General features: G+C 39.8%; 2 protein-coding genes across 3 annotated transcripts in view; one reads left to right on the top strand and one right to left on the bottom strand.

Annotated features, from left to right (window-relative positions):
• Nucleotides 1-4,479, bottom strand: part of PRSS35 (serine protease 35) — a 45,034-nt gene extending 40,555 nt beyond the window's left edge. Inside the window, exons 1-2 of one of the 2 annotated variants that reach the window (XR_006168415.1) lie at nt 4,226-4,479; nt 2,989-3,063 (exon numbers count right to left, since the gene is read on the bottom strand). The gene's annotated coding sequence lies outside the window, so the exon portion shown is untranslated. The remainder of the gene's footprint in view (nt 1-2,988; nt 3,064-4,225) is intronic. The other variant, XM_042816585.1, reaches the window with a different exon arrangement.
• A 75-nt stretch (nt 4,480-4,554) lies between these two features.
• The window catches only part of ME1 (malic enzyme 1), a 158,459-nt gene continuing 140,098 nt past the window's right edge, over nt 4,555-22,915 (top strand). The window contains exon 1 of the mRNA XM_042816538.1: nt 4,555-4,794. Within this exon, the coding sequence (XP_042672472.1) occupies nt 4,693-4,794 (102 nt within the window). The 5' untranslated portion in view covers nt 4,555-4,692. The remainder of the gene's footprint in view (nt 4,795-22,915) is intronic.

Genomic DNA, 22,915 nt, shown 5'->3' with positions numbered 1-22,915 from the left:
GATTTAAAGCAAGTAAAGACTGAAGTGTTACAAAAACTGTTTTTCTGAATATAGAGCCCATTGGCCAAGCAGATAAATGTCAAAGTAGAAAAAGAGCCAGAAATAAAGGAGCGAAATCACTGAAACTTGAGATCATGAGGAGCAAAGGCCTTTAGCTGCCATGATGAAATTCTTGTAGATATGCCAGTGTGTTCAGAGAATTTGTCTTTCTCAGTATTGTGCAATTCATAAAATCACAGAAAAGTTCAGATTGGAGGGGACAGCTGAAGGTCCTCCAGTTCAAAATAAGCCTAACCCTGAAGTGAGACAATGTCACTCTGGCCTTTGTCTCAAGTGTTGGAAAATCTCCAGGGATGGAAATTCCTTGACCTCTATGTAGCCTGCTTCAGCACTCACCATTCTTCTGGTGGAAAATGTTGTCCTTAGGGCCAAATGGATGTTTTCCAGGTGCAACTTGCTTCTCCTTCCTGTTGTCATTCTATGTCCTATCTCTGAGAATATCCTGGCTCTTATTTCTGGAAAACTGTCCACAGTGTCAGAACACAGTGAGGGCAGTGTTTCCCTTGGAACCTGGGGGGCTCTCCATGTGAGTTGACGTGAGAGAGTCTGACCAGTGAAGGCCCACCCTATCATCCACAGTGAAAAACCAGGACAGTCTGGGGGCAACTCGGGGCAGTCCCTTGGCCAGGTCTGCTGTGGTCAGGCACAGTGTGGGGAGCCAGGGTCTGGTAAAGCTCATGATTACTGAGTGATGTAGTGACGAGAGCAGGCAGAGGGCATATTGAGATCACCATGCTGCTTAGTTTCACCCTGCCACGTGTTAGATCAGCAGGGCCCATGGACGGGCACAGATGTAGCTGTGCCAGAGCTGGGCACAGACAGGGACTGATGGTGCTAGGGAACTTGATGTGGTGTCTGGGGCTGTGGGCTGGGTGGGGAGAGCCCTGAAGAAATGGAGAGGACACCCCTCAGGCACTTCAGGCATATCAAAACTGCCATTAGATTCCTCACTCAGCTTGAAGTGTGCATTACTTACTTCAAAGTAAAATAAAATAAAATTTAGAAAACAACAGCAAAAATCCAAGTTTGTCTTACAACACATTTGTATTACCAAAAATTATTCAATTTAAAATTAAACAGTAATATTGCACTGCTTATGCTATTTAGTTTTTCTTCTCCTTCAGCTTAGCTAATTAAAAATACACTTCCCAATGACCAAAAAGTGAATTTCCCTTTCAAACTACCAAGTACAGTTCTGGCTTGCTACTGCTTGTTGTAAAATGTTTACATAATAGAAATGTTACAAATGTTTCAGTTCTATTTTTAAATCATTAAACAATTCCCATTTTAAAGCTAACCTTGTGTTTCTGCCAAATTTGACATGATATTGCCAACTCATTCGGACTGCACCCCTGCAGGAAAGGACATGGGGTTACATTGGGCCACAAACCAAACATGAGTTGATGGTGTTGCACTATTGCAAAAAAAAGCAAACATTTTACTGAGAAGAATAAACAGAATCACTGCTGGTAAAACAAGTGAAGTAAACCTCTCTAGTTGGTTTAGGTGAGGTTTTGGCTGGCGTAATGTGGCCTATAATCAGCCTGCAACAGCATTTCGGGAGTGTGGTTAGGATGGTAAGGCAGAAAACGTGACCTGGGAGGAACATGGGAGGCTTGAGGGTCTGGGTAAGAGACGTGATGGAATTCAGGGAAAAATCTTCTAAAATATCTCTTTTCTTTAAAGGGGAAGAAACTTTTCTACATCAGTTGGTAACAGACCAACTAAAGATCTTGATTTGGGCAAGTCTGATATGAAGTACAAGTCCTAAAAAAAAAATAAAATAAAAAAAGGGGGGGGGGGGGGGGTGAGAAGTGAGCATTTAATGCAATGCTTTCATCAGGATGTAGGATTTCCACTCTCTTCTTCTAAGCTGGTAGCACTGGAAGCTGACTTTTTCCCAGAGCGGTACCACAGGAGACCCCAGAGTCTGCTGTAGTTCAAGCAATGGTTTGACAAGTTCCAAATCCTTTGATCAGTTGCAGCCCAATACAAGATCTCATTAATAACCACTACAGCAACTGGGAAATCTTTTCTTTCCCGTATGATCTCCTCACTGTTGGATTGCCAAGGCAGATTGTAAGATCTCATTTTTTGTAGCTATCTAACAGCAGGTTGAGACATGAAGGCAAATGAGATGACATCCAGTGCTCTTTCTGGTCACTTTTTATAGGACTATTTCTTGTAGAGAACTTTCTACATATCCATAATACAACTGGGGAGATTTGGCAGACAAAGACACATTAAACAATTGAATGGAGGGAAGCAGGAGGAGACAGTGGAGGGTCTTCAAGAACAGCTACTTCAGAAAAATCTTCAGCAGGAATGTTAGCACTGTGCTATATGAACCACTTGAGAAGAAGAATGAGGTGCCTACCAGAAGAGCAACAAAGCCACTGTCAGAAATACCTTCATAACGTATAACCCTTACTGATTTATTTGAATGAAGGTTAAGTCTTTAAAAATATCATTATTGTATAGTATTAGTATTAGTGTATTAGTGGTTGAACATGATGAACAGAAACAATATCAGAGAGAATAATAGATAACAGAAATAATTGCACGAGGGGAGGTTTAGATTGGACACAAGGAAGAACTTTTTCCCTCAGGGAGTGGTCAGGCACTGGAACGGCTGCCCAGGTAGGTGGTGGAGTTGCTGTTCCTGGCAGTGTTCAAGAGGAGTCTGAATGAGCAGCTGCGAGATATGGGTTAGTGCTTGTGGTACTAATGGTAATGGGAGCACGGTTGGACTAGATGATCTTGCAGGTTGTTTCCAACATTGTGATTCTATGATTCTATAATAATTTGGGGAAGACAGGAAGAAATTCATACAGTAAATACGGCGGTAAACTGTTTCTGAAGTCTGGTTATGTAAGGGATAATAGGGCCACATTGACTTTCACCCGAATTAGCTGTTACATTACATACCTTTAATAGTAAGAACAAGGTGAGTCAGGACATGTTCTTAGCAGGGGTCAGATGTCATAGCTGTTACAGTGATTCCTGATGTAAACAAGAGAATTTTTTTAATTATTTTTTATTTATTTATTTTTTTAAATAGACCACATTGCAACACTGTGATAACAATTACATCAGTGCACCTTTCTCTCTCTGGGACAAAAGTATCACCTTTGTTACCATTCTGTCGGAATGGTTTCAACCTACCTGCGAAGAACTGGAAAAAAATAAATAAATAAATAAATAAATTCCATTTTGCTTTTCATTTTTATCATGACCAAAGGAGGCCTGCAGTGTGAGCCTGATGTTCCTGATATGCCTATTTAAGGTAAAATTCAGGACTTGGGCAGGAATTGAGCTATCCAGACAAGCCTCAGGAAGGCTGGATTGTTAGTCACAGAGGCTTGAAGTCTGAAATTTGTTCAAAACCTGTTATTAATACCACTCTTCACAGTGCTTCCTGAGGCAGTGGAGGCTGGGAGAAGTTTATTTACTGAGCTTGCTGCTGACTAGCTAATCAAGTTTCAAGAAGCATAACCTGGAATCCTTCCAATTTCCCTTTGTTAATTAATCTCAAGTGAACTTTTAGGAGCTACTTAACAGGAAATTTGGAGAAGGTCAGGTTTTGGGAGAGCCTCTTTAATAGAAGATGAGGTAGCAGGATGGATACAAGGCCTACAGAATGAATGCAAGGAGGTAAGTTTAAAATAGTTTCAACGTTCTTATGTTTGTTGCTGCTTGACATTGCAACATCAGTGTAACAGCAAAAGCCTCAATCGCTGAGTAGTTTTCTGTCATTAATTTAAAGCTGTGTATTTCCTCTAGCACGGCCACAGGATCCATATAAAGATTATTTCTCTTTACATCAACGAATCAGGAAAAACACAGCCACAATACTACAGCACACAGTTTTAGGGCACGCGGCAAACAAATCCAACAGACTGGCCCAACACCTGCCTTGCTCTGCTCTCCTGTGCTCTCCATCTCTACCACCCATAGCCCTGCTGCTCCTCCCCTCCCTGAAGCTGATAGCAGCTCACGCTGAGCACTGCACCGAGCTGTGCAGCCGATCCCCTCCAGAGAAGGGTAGATTTCACCGGTGTTTAATAATAACATAATGAAAGCGAAACTCGGTTCCTGTGAGGGTGGCCAGACCCGGCTCCGCGCACAGCTGAGGCCGGAGGAGCGCTCCCAGCTCAGGGCCCACCTGGGCGCGGGTCCGCCGGGCAGCACCGCGCGCAGCACCTGCAGGCATCGAGCAGCGTGGCTGTGGGGGCATCGCCGCGTCATCTTCCGCACAAAAATGAGCGTGAGGAGGCAGGAGCGCTGTCGCAATTCCTCCCTAGCAGGGATTAGGGAGCAGGCTGTTGCCGACAGCGCTCGGCGTTAGACGCAGCGAGGCCTTCCCCTCCCCAGAGGGGGCTGGCTGACCGCCCCGACCGGGGTGCGCCGGTGGGTGACTCAGCGCGGCGCCCAGTGACCCCCGCCTGGCGGCGGCGCCTCGTCGCGGCTCTGCCCCCTCCTTCGCTCCCTCCCCCACTCTCTCTCTCTCTTTCCCTGCAGGATCATCCCACCCCGACGGGCGGTCACCTCAGCAGGAGGAGTCGCCGCCGTTTCGCCTTCTCTCCCGCAAGACCTGACGGCAGTAAGCCTCGCCGCGCCGAGCCCGTCGCCATGCAAGCAGGGAAGGCAGCCGGGAGCTGGGAGGGTGGCAGGCCCCTACAGCTCACCATGAAGAGGGGCTACGAGGTGCTCCGCGACCCGCACCTTAACAAGGTAGGGGCGGGTGCCAGCCCTCTGCCCTCCGCCGCCTGTCTGCGTGCCGTGCCGGGCGCTTCCCCTCCTATGGAGCCTGCAGCTGGGCTCTGCCGCTCCCTGGGCTCACCCTTCCTCTCTTCGTATTGCTCGACGAGGATGCCGGTGGGCTTTCACGTGCGGGTTTGCTACTTCGCTGCCAGCTGCAGTGCTTCCCGGCCCCCCATCCATAGCGCCTTGCTCTGCTTCCTGGGGCAGTGTGTGCGGCCTCCGCGGGTACCGGAGAGCTTTTGTCACGGTGTTTCTGCTGCCAAGTCCAATGCCAGTTCTCCCTGATCTGCATCAGAGGATGCACTCTGCTTTTGGGAGATGCTGTAGCACAGGGAAACGTTTATGGCATCTCTCTGCACTTAAGGCAAGCTCAGCTTGATAAAGTTTGTAAATGTGTGACTTGGACTAGGTGAGAAGGTGAGTATGCATTTGTACAGTGCTCATACAGCTGTGGTGTTCAGATAACAAATACTTGGTTGGTTTGCTGGACCTTGGATTTGTTGCTAAAAATGAAATATGAGAAGGGTGAAAGGTAGGCAATCAGCCTCGTGTAAAACATGAGACCTTGGTTAAGCCATAGCCACAGCTTTGTCCTTGTGTGTCAGCTTTACTTCTTGGCTTCTGTTTGTGCTCTGATTGGTACCTCTGCTTTAAGATGTATATACAGTCATTTTGCTTACTGCCAAGTTGTATGAATTGGCAAAAACTGTGTCTTCAGCCTTACCGGAGAGGTTGACTCATCAGTAAAAGCTCCATGTATTAGTTGGATGAATGGTGCTTCTATTAGTGCGGGTGCTTGGATACACAATTTCCTCAGTGGGTGTGTGGTGTCTGTTGAGGTCAGGTAAAATGGGAATTAACCAAAAGGTGAAAATCCCAGGAAGAATTGACGAGGGGTTGCTTAACTTGGGATTGCTTTTAGCAATTGCAGTGTTCGTGGAAAAGTCTGATTCAGAATAATCAATGGCGACTGATTGCTACCTTTTTCACCTTAAACATCTTTCCCTTGAACTGCATAGCTGCAGATGAGATGCTGAAGGTGAAAGCTTGTGGTTAATTTCTCGGCTTAGACTTTACTCTTCCACCCCTCTTAGCTGTGTTATGGCACGCATGCTGCATAACAGAAAAGCCAGGAGATGTATTCTCCCAGCTCACAGAGCATTCTGAAATATGTAGGAAAGGTTGGCTTACATCTCCATTTTTGCCTGTGAGGAAAGTCAGGTCCACGGCCAGGAGGGAACAAGCAAGCTGATTTTGAGATAGGTGATCTTTGGTGGGTATGGATGCATCATATCTTACAAGATACAGAAGGGCAATGATTTAAAACAACAACTGAGAGCTTAGCATGGTTACCTTTCTAATGGTTTGTGATATCCTGCATGCATTGGAGCTGGTACTCCGTGTTCACTTTCTCGTGCCAAGGCTGTTAAACAAACATCAGGTTGTACAGAAGTCAATCTGAAGCTGACAAAATATCTCCTTTCCTGATTCTAAAGTACAGGACTTGTTTTCGGTTCTGAAGAAGTGCCAGAACTTTTTGCTATCTTATGGGCTCTGCTTAAGGGCTACAATTGCTTGGTATCAGCACTTTCTTTTCAGTACTTTTGCATACACTTGGCAAAAGTAAGCAGTGAGCACCAAGCAGTCGTATCTATCTGTGACCTAGAAAAGCAGTAGAAAAGTAAGACAAGATGTGTGTTCGTTACTACTTGAATCTTGTCTGATGTTCCTTGTCTCTCTTCTCTAAGTAACACTCAGTTCTTGCAACTTACATTGCAAACTTCAGCAAGTCAAAGCTGAACACTGAAGAGTTGTTTTAAGGGACTCTTAGCCACAACCATTGGCCTGGCAAGCAAGTAAAGCTCAAATATGCATGCTATGTTCAGAAACATACAGCTTGAGTCCTCAAAGAGTATCTCCATTTTATCAGAGAGATTTAAAGAAAAAATTTATGAAGAATCATTTATACTTGGACTTCTTTAAAAAATAGAGGTAAGAGGAAATAAGGAGCATGAGTTGGGATACCTAACAGCACCTAGTGCTCCGCTCATCCAATAATGAAATGGATTTTGGCACAATCAGTGCATTTATGGAATTTTATATTTAATCTAAATGGCTGGGATAGGTGAGAAGGAGGGCTATAGAAAGGTCAGGGCAAATATCCAAATTTCTTCTTTCCCCTCCTGTTCTACTTTGACAAAATTACCAGACACAGAAGAGCACACATGACACTGAAATAAATCCTTCACGATGCAGTTTTGAAATCACTTATTTTTCACACTATAAAATTCACACACCTACTAACTTAGTGGGGTATGGCTGGATTATTGGTATTATTATTTGATTTTCTTCCTTTTGGAGTGTTTTGCCTAGATAAGAAGCCATTACTTCTTTGTTTTTGATGCATCAGAAATCATGTGGGACAGCAGATCTTAGCACACTGAGTGAATTACATGAGGATGCGCAGTTGTGTAACGTCACAAGTTTAAGCCCATGAACGATAGTCATGGTTCAGTTTATAATATTTTTAAACTCTATAGTTCTACAGCGTCTTTAGAAACTTCTTGCAACTTTTTTTCTTGTGCAACTAAATACTGTGAGTAGGAATTACAAGGAAAGCAAACAGAGTTTTACTTCTTTTCATTGAAAAGAAATGCATTAGGAACTTTTGGCAGCAAGCTATATGCTCCTTGAGCTGATGAGTTACAGCAGTATGACAACAATTGGCTCTTTCCTTCTGTAAATCTTTCATTTATGCTTTACTCAGTATGAGGGCTATTTTTAAGCACATAAATCATAAAGACAATTTATGCTAAACGTTTATCTCACGTTTATTTTTTTACCATTAAATATTGTTTAAACAAGTCAGAGTTTCCCTTAACCTGCATATTTTCAGAGTCTTGATACGAAGATACGCAAACATGTATTTTAATTGCAAACTTTTCAAATAGTATTTGTTGGTTGCCAAGTCTAAATGCTTGCCTGATTGGGAAACTGGGCCATTCAGGGACTGCTTTTATATTTCAGCAAAGCAATTCAGTGAGCAGAAAAGAAGTGGTTCTGTTAAATCTAAGTGCTGGATGGCTCTTTCTCTTCACCAGATGCTTCATTTTAACTACTCTCCTTTGACTGACCACTGTCACTGCTAATTGTGGCATGCTTGTAAAATGCTAAAATGCCGAACCCTTTCCTTTTTTCGCTTTATTCAATTTCTACTAAAGTGGAGGATTTCAGAACAGACCATTTGGTGGGTCTGCTGAACACCTGAGAGTCCCAGATCTCAGTCCCACCTGCAATGGTAGTGATGTTTTATGCTTAGCACCTCCTGTAAGTGAGGCACTTGGATCCCAAAGGGTCCTCAACTTACTTTTACTAATTTTAATATTAATATTAGTTGTTGCTTGGAGTTGACTGTGAGACCATTGGCTTGCTACTGAAATCACTGTACAACAGCCAATGGAAAAGACCACTTATCCCAGTGTCGTATTTCTGGCAGTGGCCAAAATGGATCCCTCAGGAAGAGTAAACGAATGAGAAGATCAGTTCAGTTGAAAGGGATCCTAAAAGCTCATCCAGTCCAACTTATGAAAGAAGACTTTAGTGATGTTTTCGTGGAATAATAACTCCAGGTTGAGAGAATGAACAGTTTACTATGGGATTATTGAGGTTCCAGTGCTTGGTTTTCCTATCAGGTTACATGAAATGCATGCACTAATTTATTTAAAATGTATTATTATTTTTTAAGAAATTCAAGTAAAATAATTATCTGAGTTAAACATTTACTTCCTGCTTCAATTCTGTGTTTCAGACAGTGGGACAAGAATGCTTATGACGTGAGATTTTGTTTTACATACTGTTGTTTTACTGAAATCTGATTTGATGTTGGAGAATACAAATATAAGCAGCTGCTTATATATTATAATGCTTATATATTATAATCTATGCTTCTACTAAATACTAAGCAGTAGAATTCTTTTCTCCTTCTGCTGGTAAAACTTATGTTTTCACTTAAAACTGTGAGCACTAAGTCACCTACAGTAGTCTGCGCTCACTTTAACCTTAGCTGATATTCTAAGAAGAAAACTGATAAATCTGGGGATGAAGGAGGCAAAAACACTCTCTAAAATGAGCTGTTAGAAGCATTTCTATTAACTTGTAAAATAGGTTTTCTGCAGGTTATTTAATACCATATGGGATGCTTTAGGATTCTGTGCTAGTAGGCATGACATCTCTTGGATGATGATTTTTTTTTTTGTCTGTGTAGTTGCTGATCATTCTCACAATCTTCCTTTTCCCTTGTAGTAATTTTGCTCTTTACAGCACCATAGTTCTTAACATTAATATTTCTGATCACCTGGCAGAGCTGTTCGGATGTTGATAGGGATAAGCACATGCTGTGTTGTCTTTTTGTTTATTTGTTTGTTTTGTCTTTCACAAATCTAAATGATAGTATGGCTATTTTAGCACAGAAAGCTTCATCAATCTGGTCTTTGTCTGGAATCTTTTAGAGAGAAATTTTATTGATTCTGCTTCTGTGTTATATGAGCATTATAGAGTTGATCTATTATGAGGGCCTGTGGAACAAGTGTTACTGTTTTGTGGAATAGCATCCTCAAAGTGGGAGTTCTGTTCATACCAGAGCTGTTTGCTGTTTAAAAGCCATGATTGTAAGTTGTAGATTGGCAGAACTGCAGCTACACTGCATATTTGCTTTTTGGGGGCATGGATGTGAGCTCAGAGGTAGCTCACCATTACCTACTGTGTGGTTGGGTGAAGAGGTTATGACATTACCCTGTGTATTCTTCTTTCTTGAAACACAGTTTCTCTGTGGATAAAATTAACTTACATCTTGAATTGTATGAGACTTCCATGTCCTAGTTTTTTTATTGATCTTTTCACTGCCTGCTCATGCTGTGGTCAGGGAAAAACTGAATTTTTGGGGGTGCAAGGAAAGAGCTGTGATGCAGGAGTACAGTAGGAACTCTTTTATTTACAGCATGTGTGAAAGGGCTTTAGAAAAGACTTCTGTTCTTCATTCCACCTCTCTTTTTTCAAGACAGGTTTGTCTGCTTAAGAAATCTTTGATGCTAATATGAGAGACTTCCCCTAGCTGTTATTGCACTCTACATTACTATGCTACAATGTTTGGGCAGGGGCAGCTTTTGATGACTGCCTTACGCAAGTTACAAGGACATTCTCATTGTCTGAACAGAACAACTTTGTGTGCAAGAGACAACTCCTCTGCTGGGGCATGCGGTGGTCTGAGAGCTGTAAAACTGAGACCTGGGGCCATTTTCTTCACTAACCTTCTGAGGGAGGGAAGAGGCCCAATTTCCTAAGTTGTGTATGGGGAGGATGTTCTGTGAAAGGAAAACTGCAGGCTATTTTAGTCACTGTTGAAGACAAGATGCTGTGGAGAAGGGCCTTCCACAGCCCATTCTGTGTCAGGCTTGGTGAGGGCGAGCTCTGTAAAAGTGGATCATTGGATGTAGTGCCACCTCATCTTTTCACTTATCCTCTCTTCTGCAGTAGCAAGTTGAATGAGGCAGCCCTGAGGGAGAGCAGACTTATCTGCTAGAGCAAGCAGCCAAGCAGGGCTGGAGGTGAAAGTTCTCAGGATGAGTATAGAGACTAGAAATAATAAGGTAAAACCCCCGCTAGCATATGAAGTGTGTTTTTCCATCATGTCTTCTGCACTGAAGAGTCTCTTCTAGAAGTTGAGATAATCCATACAGCTGAGCAGGACAGAGTCCAGCCCTTTTTTCTGGAAACAACTTTGGAAGGAGAAAGGTCAGTAGATAGTCCTGCAGGAAAAGTAAGCAGTTGATGACTTTAAGGGTACAAAGGGGTCTCGATAATGTGCACATGAGTAAGTAAAATATGAGTTTTAAAAAAATGGTAGAGAAGAGTAGCGTAGATCCAGAGATCTTTCTAAAATCAATTCAAGAACGTGCAGTTTATCTTTTGGGAAAATAGAGGTATTTTGATCAGTTTATTTTTCCATCATATTCTATTTTATGGGTGCAGTCTGCAGTGCATTTTGCCTTCTGGTGCTTTTTTTCCTGATCAAGTAGGTAACTTGCACTGGTTAGCATTATATTCCCTTCCTTCTTTGGCTTTTGGTTCTTTGCTTGCATTTATGAAAAAGAATGCTGAGTCGGCACAGCAGGAAGAAAGCTCTGTGACTTGAATTAAAAGCAAATAAAATAAATGAGAAGTTGTTATGTAGCAAGCTATATAAGTATAAGCTTCTAGCAACTGGAAGCTGGTATGAATAGTTGCAAGAAACTGAAAGAGTGGTTTTGCTGTGAAGTTGTTTCAGACACTAAAATTAGTTTTGGTTGTGTAATTTTCTTGTAAACTTCAGTAACTAAAAGTAAACAAGTTCAACTCTTTTTCTTGAGACTACATGAATGGCAACAGTGCTGGCACAGAGCACCATCCAGGCAGGATTTGGGTATTTAAAGCAGATTATAGGTGGTTCTCTACAGTAGGTTTTATAGAGAAGCTGGAATGGCATGCAACTTTTCTTTAATTATTATTATTTATTTTATTTAATTGATGGATGCTTAAAATATGATTGGGCTTGATCAGAAATTGTACTTCTATCTAGGTAAAATAAACTGAAAAGAACTTGCTTTCTGCAGAAAAAACGTCTCAGAGTCCGTACGTCCTTATTTTGCACTTTTCCCTGCATACATTAAATTTTGCTGTATAGGTCGTTTGTACTGAACTGTTTCTGGAGAAGACAGAAGTTGAAGCTGTGGCAGACACAAGCTTTTCCTACCCTTCTTCCCTCTCTGAGGAATTGAGGAAGTGAAATTCATGTGACAATAATGTTTGTTACTAACCTGTGACCACAAGTTGAATTGTGCCTTGTGGTTAAATACTTGTACTCGTGCAATCTTTGCTTTTCATACTTTTCCTTTTCTGAACAGCACAGTGGTTCAGATGTAAGCTGTGTATTTGGTGCATAACTGACTTGCGGTGGTTGATGCTGGGAAGCTGTGCTGAAGGCCTCATTGTTCCACATTCAGATGACTAAGTGGCAGGGGCTGTCTGCTGTCATGCTAGATGTTGTTGATGAAGGTCCAAAACATCAATCCCACAGAGCTCTGAGGTCCAGTGTAGCAGGAAGAGTGATGTAAAAAATAGGGAAAAGGGTGAGAACAGAAAGGAGAGCGTTGATGGTTGTGCATACCTGTGTGCACAGGATGGTCTGTTCAGCCCTGTGTTTGAAACAGAGAAATTGTGTTCTGTGAGCACTGGTAGGAGTTAGTTAGCATGTGCTGGAACCTATTGGGCTTTCTTTTTATTTTGCTACATAGTAGTGTTGGGCACAGTGGAGTGCTTTTTAAAAAAACAAGCAAACCGGTTGCATTCCTTCAGCACAGGTGCAGTGTCAAGGAGGAACCAGCATCTGCTAAGTGACAACTGGTGAATAATAGATGCTCATTTGTGTTCATGTATCCATTGTCCTCATTCAGTGCTGACTGAGATCTGCCTGTTGAGACAGGTACCGGTGAACTTCTGACCCAGAGATGTGCACACACGCCTGTCAGCTGGGCATGGAACTGAATATGAAGAACTGTATTTTTTTTGTGGTGTGGTTACTGTGATATCTCAGCAGTGCTTAGATGTCCCAGGCATCAATGAGTTGAATTGCAAGTGTCTATAAATTAACCTGGATCTCTTCACTTCCATGAATAATAATTTATTTGATCTCAGTGTAATACAAGTGATTTGTGTTTAAAAAGATGGTGATTTGTGAACTCCTTTTAAAAAGACTTTTTCCAATCAAATTGCCAAGGCCATCATTGGCAGACTCAATCTTACAGCTTCTGAAAATAAAAAAGCATTTCATAACGTGTAGTAAGTTAGTAGGAATCTTAAGACTGCCTTAAGGGATTGTCAAGATTATGTACATTCAAGACACCTTCAGGAGCCTGAACAACCTTGACATACAGCCTGTGGAATCTGGGTTAGAACATAATTGCAAGTGAGGTCACGGCTTTTACAGTGGTGATGCATATATGCAGCATGATATTTGAGAATGACTAAGAACTTAATTCTGATCCTGGTTTTAGTAGTTTAAAATCAGAATAAATTAATGGTAAAGGGGTACGAGAGGGGATACTGCTTCAAAACTGACACAAAATGAGCACTGGTGTTTTAATCCTACAATAATCCTCCTTTGCCACCTTTAGAGTCTGAACCCCATTAAACTACTCAGACTTTTAAGACCTAATTCCAAGGTGCCCATCTAGAAGTGAAGTTTGAAATATGTATGTAGTGTGAAGGTTAAATAATGTTTGACTAACCAGATCTTTCTGAGATTATAAAGGCTGTAGTCTAATTTTAACAATATTAGATAACATCTTTTTAAATAAAATAATGAGGATAATACTTTAAATCTCTGTGTGACTTTAGGGGAAAATATGTTGTGGAGGAATCTAAAAATTTTTCTGTTATAAGACAGATCTCCAAATTAATTTTGTATTTGAATTATGTGTATTACTTTTTTAAGGAAATTGTTTAATAGAAAACCCCTTAATTGTATTCATAAGAAAACAAGTTTTGGTCTTACCATAGTTTAAGCCTTGCTAATGTAATGCATTGCATAATTCAGGAAGCAAAAATCCTGACTTAGAAGAAGGTGAAGGTCACAGGGCACCCTGGAGAGAATTCTTGCAAGCTTTCTGTTGAAATCAGTCTTTGTAGTTTACTTGAATACTATTCCCTAGTTCTGTGTGAAATACAACACTGCTTGAGGTTGTTTACAATGCAGAGGAAGTGCAGAATAAATGCTTTATAAATGCATAAACTATATGCAGTGTAGAACTGGGGAAAAAAACATAGGAATTGTCTACTGATTGGAATACTTGGGATTTTTGGAAATATGTCAGGATATAATTGTCTGACATAAAAGTTCAAAATGCAAATTCGTCACCATTTTGCTCTTAATATAAAAGCATAGGGCAGCAATGCATTTTATCTTCGAGTGTTTATGCTTTGCTTACTCTATTGTTAAAATAGCAACAGTTGCGTGTTTCTAGCTTAGAAAAAAACTTGATTTTGCTCCAATAATTAAGTTAGTATTATAACAGAAGTCGCTCTTCTGCATTTTCCTCACGTTTCTATAACGTAAATACCGCTACAAGTGATACAAAAAAATTACAAAGGCACTTTGTTCAATAAAACTTAGTTTAAATACACTCAGTCTTCGGTTCTGAGTTTGTATTTTAGGTCAATCTATCTTGTTAATGGATAGCATGTACCTTACTATGAAGTTTAAATGATTTTGGCATCTGGTTCGGACTGAGATGTCTCAGATTAGCTTTCTTCCCCTTGTCCCCAGTGAGTGATACATTTTCAAGTTTGCTTCTGTGTGTGGAGGTATGGTAGTATTGTATCTGTGCTTTTCAAGAGCAGAAAATAATTAGAAATAAGAGCAGTACATAATTTCCTTTCCTACAAAGGCAAATATAATTTTGGTTTTCACTAATGACATCTAAATGGTCTTTGTCTTAAGTCTTTACTGGAGACAAGTGCACACTTGTGACAGCGAAGTACATTATAATGTTTTCAGTAATAGCCTTTATCTGACTTATTGGATTTCTTCCTGCAGGTATCTGACCTTAGAAAGCAGATTTGTATGTGGAGATATGCTTACAAAATAGACAGTGAAACCTCTTTCTATAAAAAGTACAAGTGAGCTCTGTTAGTACAGATAGAAGTCAAAATGGGAGAACATTGCAGAGCTGAAGTAAAATGAATACCTGAGTCTGTGAAGCACTGAAACTTGATTTTATTTGGCTTGAATCTTGAATTACTGTGCAGTGCTATTTTGAAGGATTTTGGCAGAAGAGACACATTGACGCAGAAAGCCTATCTATAGGTACGTAGGTAGTTTTACAAAGGTATTACGGTGCTTTTGCGTCTTTGTTCCTTACACACTTCTCTGCTCTGAAAACTACTAGTTAATAAACTCAGGTTACGTATCTTTAGGATCAGATTTATCAATTACATTGTTTTCCTCTAAGTAGAGGCTGGATAAGGCCTTCCTCTTGCTTGTGTGATAGGGGACTTGAATATTAGTTTATTTATTAGGTCATTCAAGAATCAGATATAGAAATAAGGAAGGCCCTTAAATTAACTTGATAATTTTGAAATACCTTTCACTTTGTTTACAGCATATAAATCCTGTCTTAATTTTAGAACTCTGCCATGGAGAAATGAAATATGTTGGCTGTAGATGAGAATATTCAGTCTGTTTATGAACAGGTATCAGGAAAGGTAACTTACATGCTAACTTTTTTTTTTCTGCTTTAAAGGTAGCTTTCACCACACACCCTCAGCAGCTACTTGAAAACAACATTTTATCTAAACTCAAGAAAAGCAGATCTCATTTTGCATTTCACCAGAAAAACTTAACCAGTCCAACTTAGCCTTGCAGCCACTTGCGTTGGGTTAACCAGCAAAACAAGTGTTCCAGGTCAGGAGCCAGCCTGAAACTAGATCCCCTGCTCTTCTGCCATACTGGAGAGAAAAGTCCTCTGCCTCCTGAAGTAAAGGGATAAACTTAAAATGGAAGATTAAAAAAAAACAACCAAACAAACAAAATCCTTCTGAGATTTAATTCTTACCCACACATGCACATGCAAATACACAAAAATAAGATAAAGAGAGAAACTCTTTGAACTAAGGCAATTTCCTAAACTTCTTATTCACTTATTACACACAGGTTCTGTCTTCTGGAATTAGGGTTACTGAGTCCTCCAATTATTTTTCTGCAGTAAAGATGTAGAAGGTAAACATGGGCGAGAAGATGAATGTGGGAAAAAGGACAATTTGTTTGTCACGGTGTTCCACTAGCAGTTCAAACAGTGTGACCATCTGTCACCTTTTCTGGTTTACTTTGAGGTGCATTTCAAAAAATTTTAATTAAAATTTCAGGGCTATTTCATGAGTATGGGCACACACTTTTCCACTCCTTTCATGGGATCTACTTCTGCAAGAGAAACAAAATATTTTAGTAATTTGGGCACTGAACTGGAAACTAGGTCAATAATTTTGCTTTCTCATCTGTAAAAGAAAGCATCATTTGAGAATTTTTCAGAATGAAAAGCAGTGTAAACTATTAAATACTGTGTATACTATTAAATACTGTGAGGTGAATCTCGAATTTCAGTGATCTTCTTCCTGGGAGTTCTACTGTTGTTCCTTCTTACCTTCTCATGCCATTGTAGGAGAAATTTTTCTTTTGTCCCAGCCTCACATAGCGCATGAAAATGCCAAGCTTCATTCTAACTGTTAATGTCTTATGACTAAGTGTGTCTAATCTATGTAGTTCTGATATATTTTGTCCATATCCTTCTACCTACTGCCATATTGCAATTACAATTAGAGAGTGTATTAGTGGATGTGCAGCCTAGATCCATGGAAATCCATTTAATGGGATCACGGAGTATGACCAGTGTTGAAAGCTGGGAGGGAGAAGGCAGATCTGAATAGACAGAAACAAACAGTCCATCTGTGTAGCTAAACCTGCTCCTGGTGTCAGGCCAGGCTGTGCCACATACAGATTAGTTCCAATTAGGTGAAGCAGTAGCTGACCCTTGGCTGCCTTCTCTGAGCCTTCTGGTCCTGGGCAATGCTGTTAAGTGTCACATTCATTCCAACTAAGTGGGAAGAAGAGGAGAAAAAATGTTCAGTATTGATGTGCTGAATGCCTGAAGAAGCACAGATCAATACAGGCAAAACCTTCAGTTAATGATTAGTTGGTAGTTTTTAATTCAGTGGAAATTCATTCCTTCAGGAAGCTAGGATTTGTGATTCCAAAGCTTAAATACATGTGATTATGTGAATGAGATCTGTCTTTCTAAGGGTATATTTAGCTGAAGACTTTGCTAGTTATTGAATGGGCCAGGTGGTACAAATCTGAAAAGAATTCATTTCCCACACTTTGGATTCCTATGTTGACTACCTAAAGAAAATGTCTTGCATTGAAAATGTTAAAATGCTGAATAAAACATCTGCCATATTTTGTGCAGTGGGAGGTTGCTGTTGCCTGCAAAGACATCTTTTTTATTTTTCTTTTCTGAAACATGATGATACGATGCACTTGTATCCTCTAAAGTACAGGAGCTGCACTTTCTTTTTATATGTTTTGTTAGGGCATTCTCATTTTGCTTCTTTAAATAGCCAGCAGAATAACTTGATCAAGGTCTAACAATTAGAAAACAATTCATTTTCGTGTCAAAATATTGAATTCTGTTATGGGTTTTCAAAAGTGATGAGAAGGGTGAAGCTTCTACATAGACAGCAAAGCAATAAGGCAGTAGTGGGAAATCGAGGCTGGGCCTGCTACGTAGTCTGCTTTGCATTCTGTGAATCTGTTATCCATAGCAAATCTTGTCACTGAAGGATAGATTTTGATAATCTCATTTAGGAGCTGTGGGTGTTGGAGTCTAAGTACTGATGCGAGAAATCCAACCCAGTTTAAAGGTGGTGAGGCTAACGCTGGTTTTCCTACTTGTCGTCTTTTTCTGTTGACAATATATGTTATAGGCAAATGATTTTTGCTTTGCAGTGCCTAATACATGTCTGTGTGAGCTCAACCTGTTCTGAGGCATGGTGTGAAGAGAGCCTCAGCCTATCAATCAAATGTTCTGCCATTCTACCTTATGCCTGGAGATCAGTAGTTAGAGGCAAGTTAGCAAAGGAGAGGTATTGTCAAATGTGACATATATAGACTATAGAAATAGTCTGATCAGAGCAGCATGTCTTGGGTTTTAAAAGAATACCTTCTAATCAAAATTAAACCTCCTTTAGTTTTCCATGCTAAGGAACTTGCAAAGAGTGTCCTTTATTTTTATGAGCTTTAGCTGTGACTTAAACTTCCCATTTTATTCTACAATCTGGCATTTTATCTGTCTATTAAGTTCTATCAAATCATGTTAGTTTAATTTTGTGGAAGAATTGTTTGTGTATGTTTATTGCACCGTAGTTGGCTTATCTCAATAAGCTTTTCCAATGCTTTGGCTCAGAATCAGCTGGCTTACACAGATGTGTGAAACTAACTTGAGTGTGCCTTCAGGTTTTTTTCCCCTGCTTGTCTCAGAGTAATATCAGCAACAATAATAACACAAACCATTTGATATGAGAGCACCTGGCATTCCTGAACAGAAAGTGTGTGTGTTATTTTTCTGGATATATATATATATATATATATATATATATTTATAATGGCAGTAGTTCTAAAATCTATAATGCCTCTTGAAATGATGCTTTGATGCAGACTCTGATCATTGTGGTGTCCCTGTACTGAGCTAACAACTGTTAAAAGGCAGCCCTTTTCTTGCCTCTATCCATGGCTGTCCCCACTGCAGATGTCATCTACAGTCTCAATGATGTGTGTGCCATTACCTTTTCCAGGTCACTGGCAGAGATGTTACACAGGACAGATCTCATTACAAACTCCTGCAGTACTCCACTTCTAATGGCCACCAGGTGCATGGAATGAAACTAGACTAGATGGAATTTGGTAGGGCATGTGGGTGTTTATTCCTTTTACTTTTGAGTGCCTGTGAAAATCATGTCCCACTGCACTGAAGTTTTGCTGAATGTCCCTGCTACTTCCAAATTAGGTTTGAAGCAATCCCCATGGCACTGACGCACCTTCCTTGCTGTGATCTTGGCCTGCACAATCTCTTTGGAGCTCTACATCCTCACTCACCTCAGCAAATAGAGAAGAAACTTATCTTCTCTAGCTACATTAGTTACTGTGCTTGCAAGAGATAGGAATGAATGTAGAAGCCATAACTTTATGTTAATGATTTTAAAAATATATACGAATTGGACCTGCACTTAACCTAATTATAATACAATAACATAGGAATAGCACAAAAAGTCTTTGTTGTTCAGAACCTCTACTGACCAGGAACCTCTTCTTAGGGAGAAAGCCAAAATCTGCTGCTGTTAAACCTCTTAGGCTGTTTGTTCGATTTGCAGTTGGTTTGAGCCATTTGTAATTCTTTGTGACTGAATAATTCAGAATAATTTAATTATATTATTCTTGCTTATGTTAACGTGTCAGTGGAAATATAACAAGTTCACCATGAAAAGGAATGTGTCATTTTTCTCATCTGAATTCTGTTGAAGGGAAAAACAGAGACATGCAGTACTCCATGCTCATGTTAAGAATAGTTTTTAATCCAATTTCTTATATCTTAATTAATGTGCTTACTCACACAGATTTGCAAATTTTAAGCAAGTAATAAACACTGTCCTCTGACTTGCAGTTTCAATAGTAATTAGTGTTAATCTGTCAACCAGATAACCACAGTATATAATTGCAAGGATTTCTTAGGACAATGTAAAGATCAGAATTCTTACTGCATTACATTTCTGGGGCGTGAGTTTTCTAGTTTAGATTTTTTTTTTGTCTTTTTGTGTTTGTTTCATTCTCTGATGGGAATGGGGAGATTTAAGCATTTTTGTTTGTTTGCTTTTTAATTTTGGGCTAACTGTAGTCTGAATGGCTGTCTACAACCGGGACTCACTGTTGGACTCCTGGGACATATCTTTTATCAGTGCAAAACAATTCAGTTCAAATACTTTGAGACTAATCTGTAATATAAACCAGTTACAGTAAGTTGAGACAATGAAGAAACTTGATTCAAAAGTGAGCATCCTGATACAAAGAAAAGAAATATAATGTGCATTCAACCTACGTAAATAATTGAAGAAACACTTTATGCACCCTGTCACCAAGGAAAATTATTCACAGAATGTTTAAGTGTTGCTCTGAAAGTAATGCCTCCTATTTATTTCCATGAAAGCTGCATCAGATACGAAGAGCACAACAGGACTATTTGATAGAACAAATTCTCAGCTACAAAACACTATTGGTCATGGTCACCACCATTAGCTGAGCATTTTTGCTGGCGATGATCAAGAGCATGCATGCTGAGCTCATAAAAATCTGCACCACTGGAAGTGACCTATTGTCTCACAGCTGCTAGGATGGTGTTGCTAGAATTACATTGCCCATGCTGTCTATCTTTCAGGAGACTGAGCAGATGGAAGTCAGAAGGTGCCAAATCTGGACTGTGAAGTAGATGTGGTAGGACAGTCCACTCAAGACTGGTGATGTGCTCCGTGGGTTCAAACTATTATAAAGATCATTTTGTAGTGTGTTACAAGAAAATTGTTATATTCTCTGACTTTACCCCAAAATTTTGAGCCTTCAGCTTAGCCAGATTCATGTTGTAATGGTCAAAGTTGATAGTTTCTTCAGTTGTAGAAAATCTAGAAGGATCACCCCTTTTCTGTCTCAAAAATCAGTTCACATCACTTTGTGTCTTGAGCTTTTTCTTGAATAGGGAATTCAGATGTCACTCCATGGACTCTGATTCTGCTTCACTGTGGTGACGCCATGTCTTGTTGCTGGTAATAATGTGATTGTAAAAACTATCAATTCCAGCTTTGTATTGATTCAGTAAGACTTGACAAACTTGCCTACAGAGTTCTGTTCCTGTGTGAACATTCATGGGACCAACCTGGCACGAACATTGGAATATTCTAATGTTATCTCCGTAATTTACAACACACTGAAGCCAATATTAATCTCTGTATACAGTTCCTTGGTTATGCAGACCAGCTGATCAAGAAACTCTTCATTTTTTAGCGTGACACCTGTGTGTGGCCATCTACAATGTGACTTGTCTTTCACATTGCTGTCACCACTGCTGAAACACACCCCTCACTGCACTCATGTCTGCTGTTTGGTCTCTCTAGACCAAGTATCAGTGGGTGCAATTTTTTCCACATGGAGGAATTCAGTTACATACCTTTGCTTCATAAACACTTCTGCTACAATCTGTCATGCAGAAACAAAATGTGAAAGAATATTGGTGGGAAGGTTCATCCTCTACCGCCATACTTCCAACATCTGCCTCTGTAGTTATGGGCCTAAAGTAGTCGTTGCTTTCAGAGCAGTCCTTCTGTGTTATACCTTGAATTTACACATACAATAGCCTTCCTGAGGTTTCCACTTCAAGTAGAATTTCATTTGATTGTCGGACCTGAAATATGGATGCTCATAGTTGGAACTGATTTACTCTTTTTTTTTTTTTTACCCTTTAGCAAACTTTCATAACAGAGAAACTTAAAGAGTTTCCTCTGTAAATAAATAAGATCAGTGAGATTAGACACGCAACAAAAGGCATGCAGCATTTTCCTAGGGGTATTCTGTTTATTCCTCACATTTGTAATGTGTATTGAGATAGAAATATGTTGTTTTATAATACAGTAGTGTAAGAACTATTTTAAAAAGGTGTGGAGTAGCCTATATACAAATTTCATTTACACATAGGAAAATCCTTCTCAGTTTATTGGATATGAAGGCCAGATCATATTCCTCATAGGCCATTAAATATTTCATGTTCTGAGTCTGACTGATGAAAATATTTCTGCTACACTTGGATTGCCAGTGTTTTAAAAATCAAGTGTGGTTCAGTGCGTAGTCACACTGAATCTTGACATTGAATGACTGGCTCAGAGTTCAGTGGGGCCAGTTCCTGTGTTTTTTTCATCTTCAAGAAAAGCAGAGTTGGCAATTCTCTTCTGTTTCCTTCCTGACTTTTTTTTTTTTTTTTTTTTTTGTGTGTGTGTGTGAAATGTGTATTAAACCTTTTGTAAGCATATTTTGAACTTCATTTCCTTCGTTGTTATCTAATCACTTTGAATGGATAACACTTGGGTCAAGTGTGTTTTTGGATGTTTACTCCAAACATAGGAACAAAAAAACCCAACAAAATAAAAGGGCTTTTATGGAGGAGGTAACATGCAGTCAGAAGATCTGATGCTGAAATTCCTGTGTCTGTTAGTATTGTTGGATGGCTGCTGTTTTGTTCCTGTGTAATATCTTAGTTAAGTATTAATTTGTATGAAAAATTAAACACAGTTAACTGTGTTTAGGCCGTTAAGTTACTAGCATCATCTTACAAAGTCTCTCTTGCTGTTGTTTAATGTTGAGTAGGACGCAAACAGTGGAATTCAAGCTAATATTCATATGGGGCAGATTCCCCCTACCTCATCTGTTTCTGAACGGCTATGAGGATGCGATTCATTTTGCAGCTCCTCATGCTGGCAGGAAGATAGATATCAGAATTCCATAACTCCATTGGCTGTGAAATAGGTTTTCAGCTCTTCCTGTTGCACATGTTTCTGTGCTCATGTTCAAAGCACAAACCCCTTAAAACACATTAATCATAGAATCGTAGCTTGTTTCAGCACTGTGTAGAAATGGAGAGTTAAATCAGCCTTTTAGGTAAAGCATCTTCTGATACTCTGTAAGACAAACCACAGGACAACTTTTCCATGAATTCTCCTAGAAATTATTGGAAAACAACGTGATAGTGTTTTTATCCATTTTACTTCATTCATCATACATCATTTATGGGATGTATGCCTTGTTTTTTTCTTACAGGTTACTGATGTGTGTGTACATAGGAGCAAACTCCTTACACAGTTAAAAACAACAACAAAACAACAACAACAACAAAAACCTTTTATATGACTGTCACCTGGAAAATTGTTTTTAGATGGCTATCTAAATCTTTCTGATCATAGAACCATAGAGTTTGTGTTGGGAGGGACCATTAAAGGTCAACTAGTTCAACATCCACAATAAACAGGGATGCCTTCATCTAGATCACGTTGCTCAGAGCCCTGTTCAGCCTGATCTTGACTGTCAACGATGGCTTGACAAAAATAAAAAGGTTAATTTGCAGAATATAGAAGGGGTCTGGGTAGGGATTTTGAGGCAGACTTTGAGGGCAACACAAAACAGGCATAGTATACCTTAGCATTCCTAGTATATCATAGCCTGGGAGGATTCCAGAAAGTTTTCTTATTGCAAAAGTAGGTATGTTTTCTCTTATTTTTTTTACCAGACAAAGTTGATAAAGTGCATGCAAGAATCACCTCATTCGAGGAACTGGAAAGCTTCAGGTTTTGTAAATATATTCTGCTTGGAAAGTATCCTGACTGCTTATTCCTTCCCATTCCCTGCTTCAGAAATTAC

The sequence above is a fragment of the Centrocercus urophasianus genome, unplaced genomic scaffold (assembly GCF_019232065.1).
Source record: "Centrocercus urophasianus isolate 14NV4802_14NV808 unplaced genomic scaffold, USGS_Curo_1.0 seq_10, whole genome shotgun sequence".
Lineage (NCBI taxonomy): Eukaryota > Metazoa > Chordata > Aves > Galliformes > Phasianidae > Centrocercus > Centrocercus urophasianus.
Note: the sequence above shows the minus strand (reverse complement) of the source record. Positions and strands in the feature narration are given on the sequence as shown.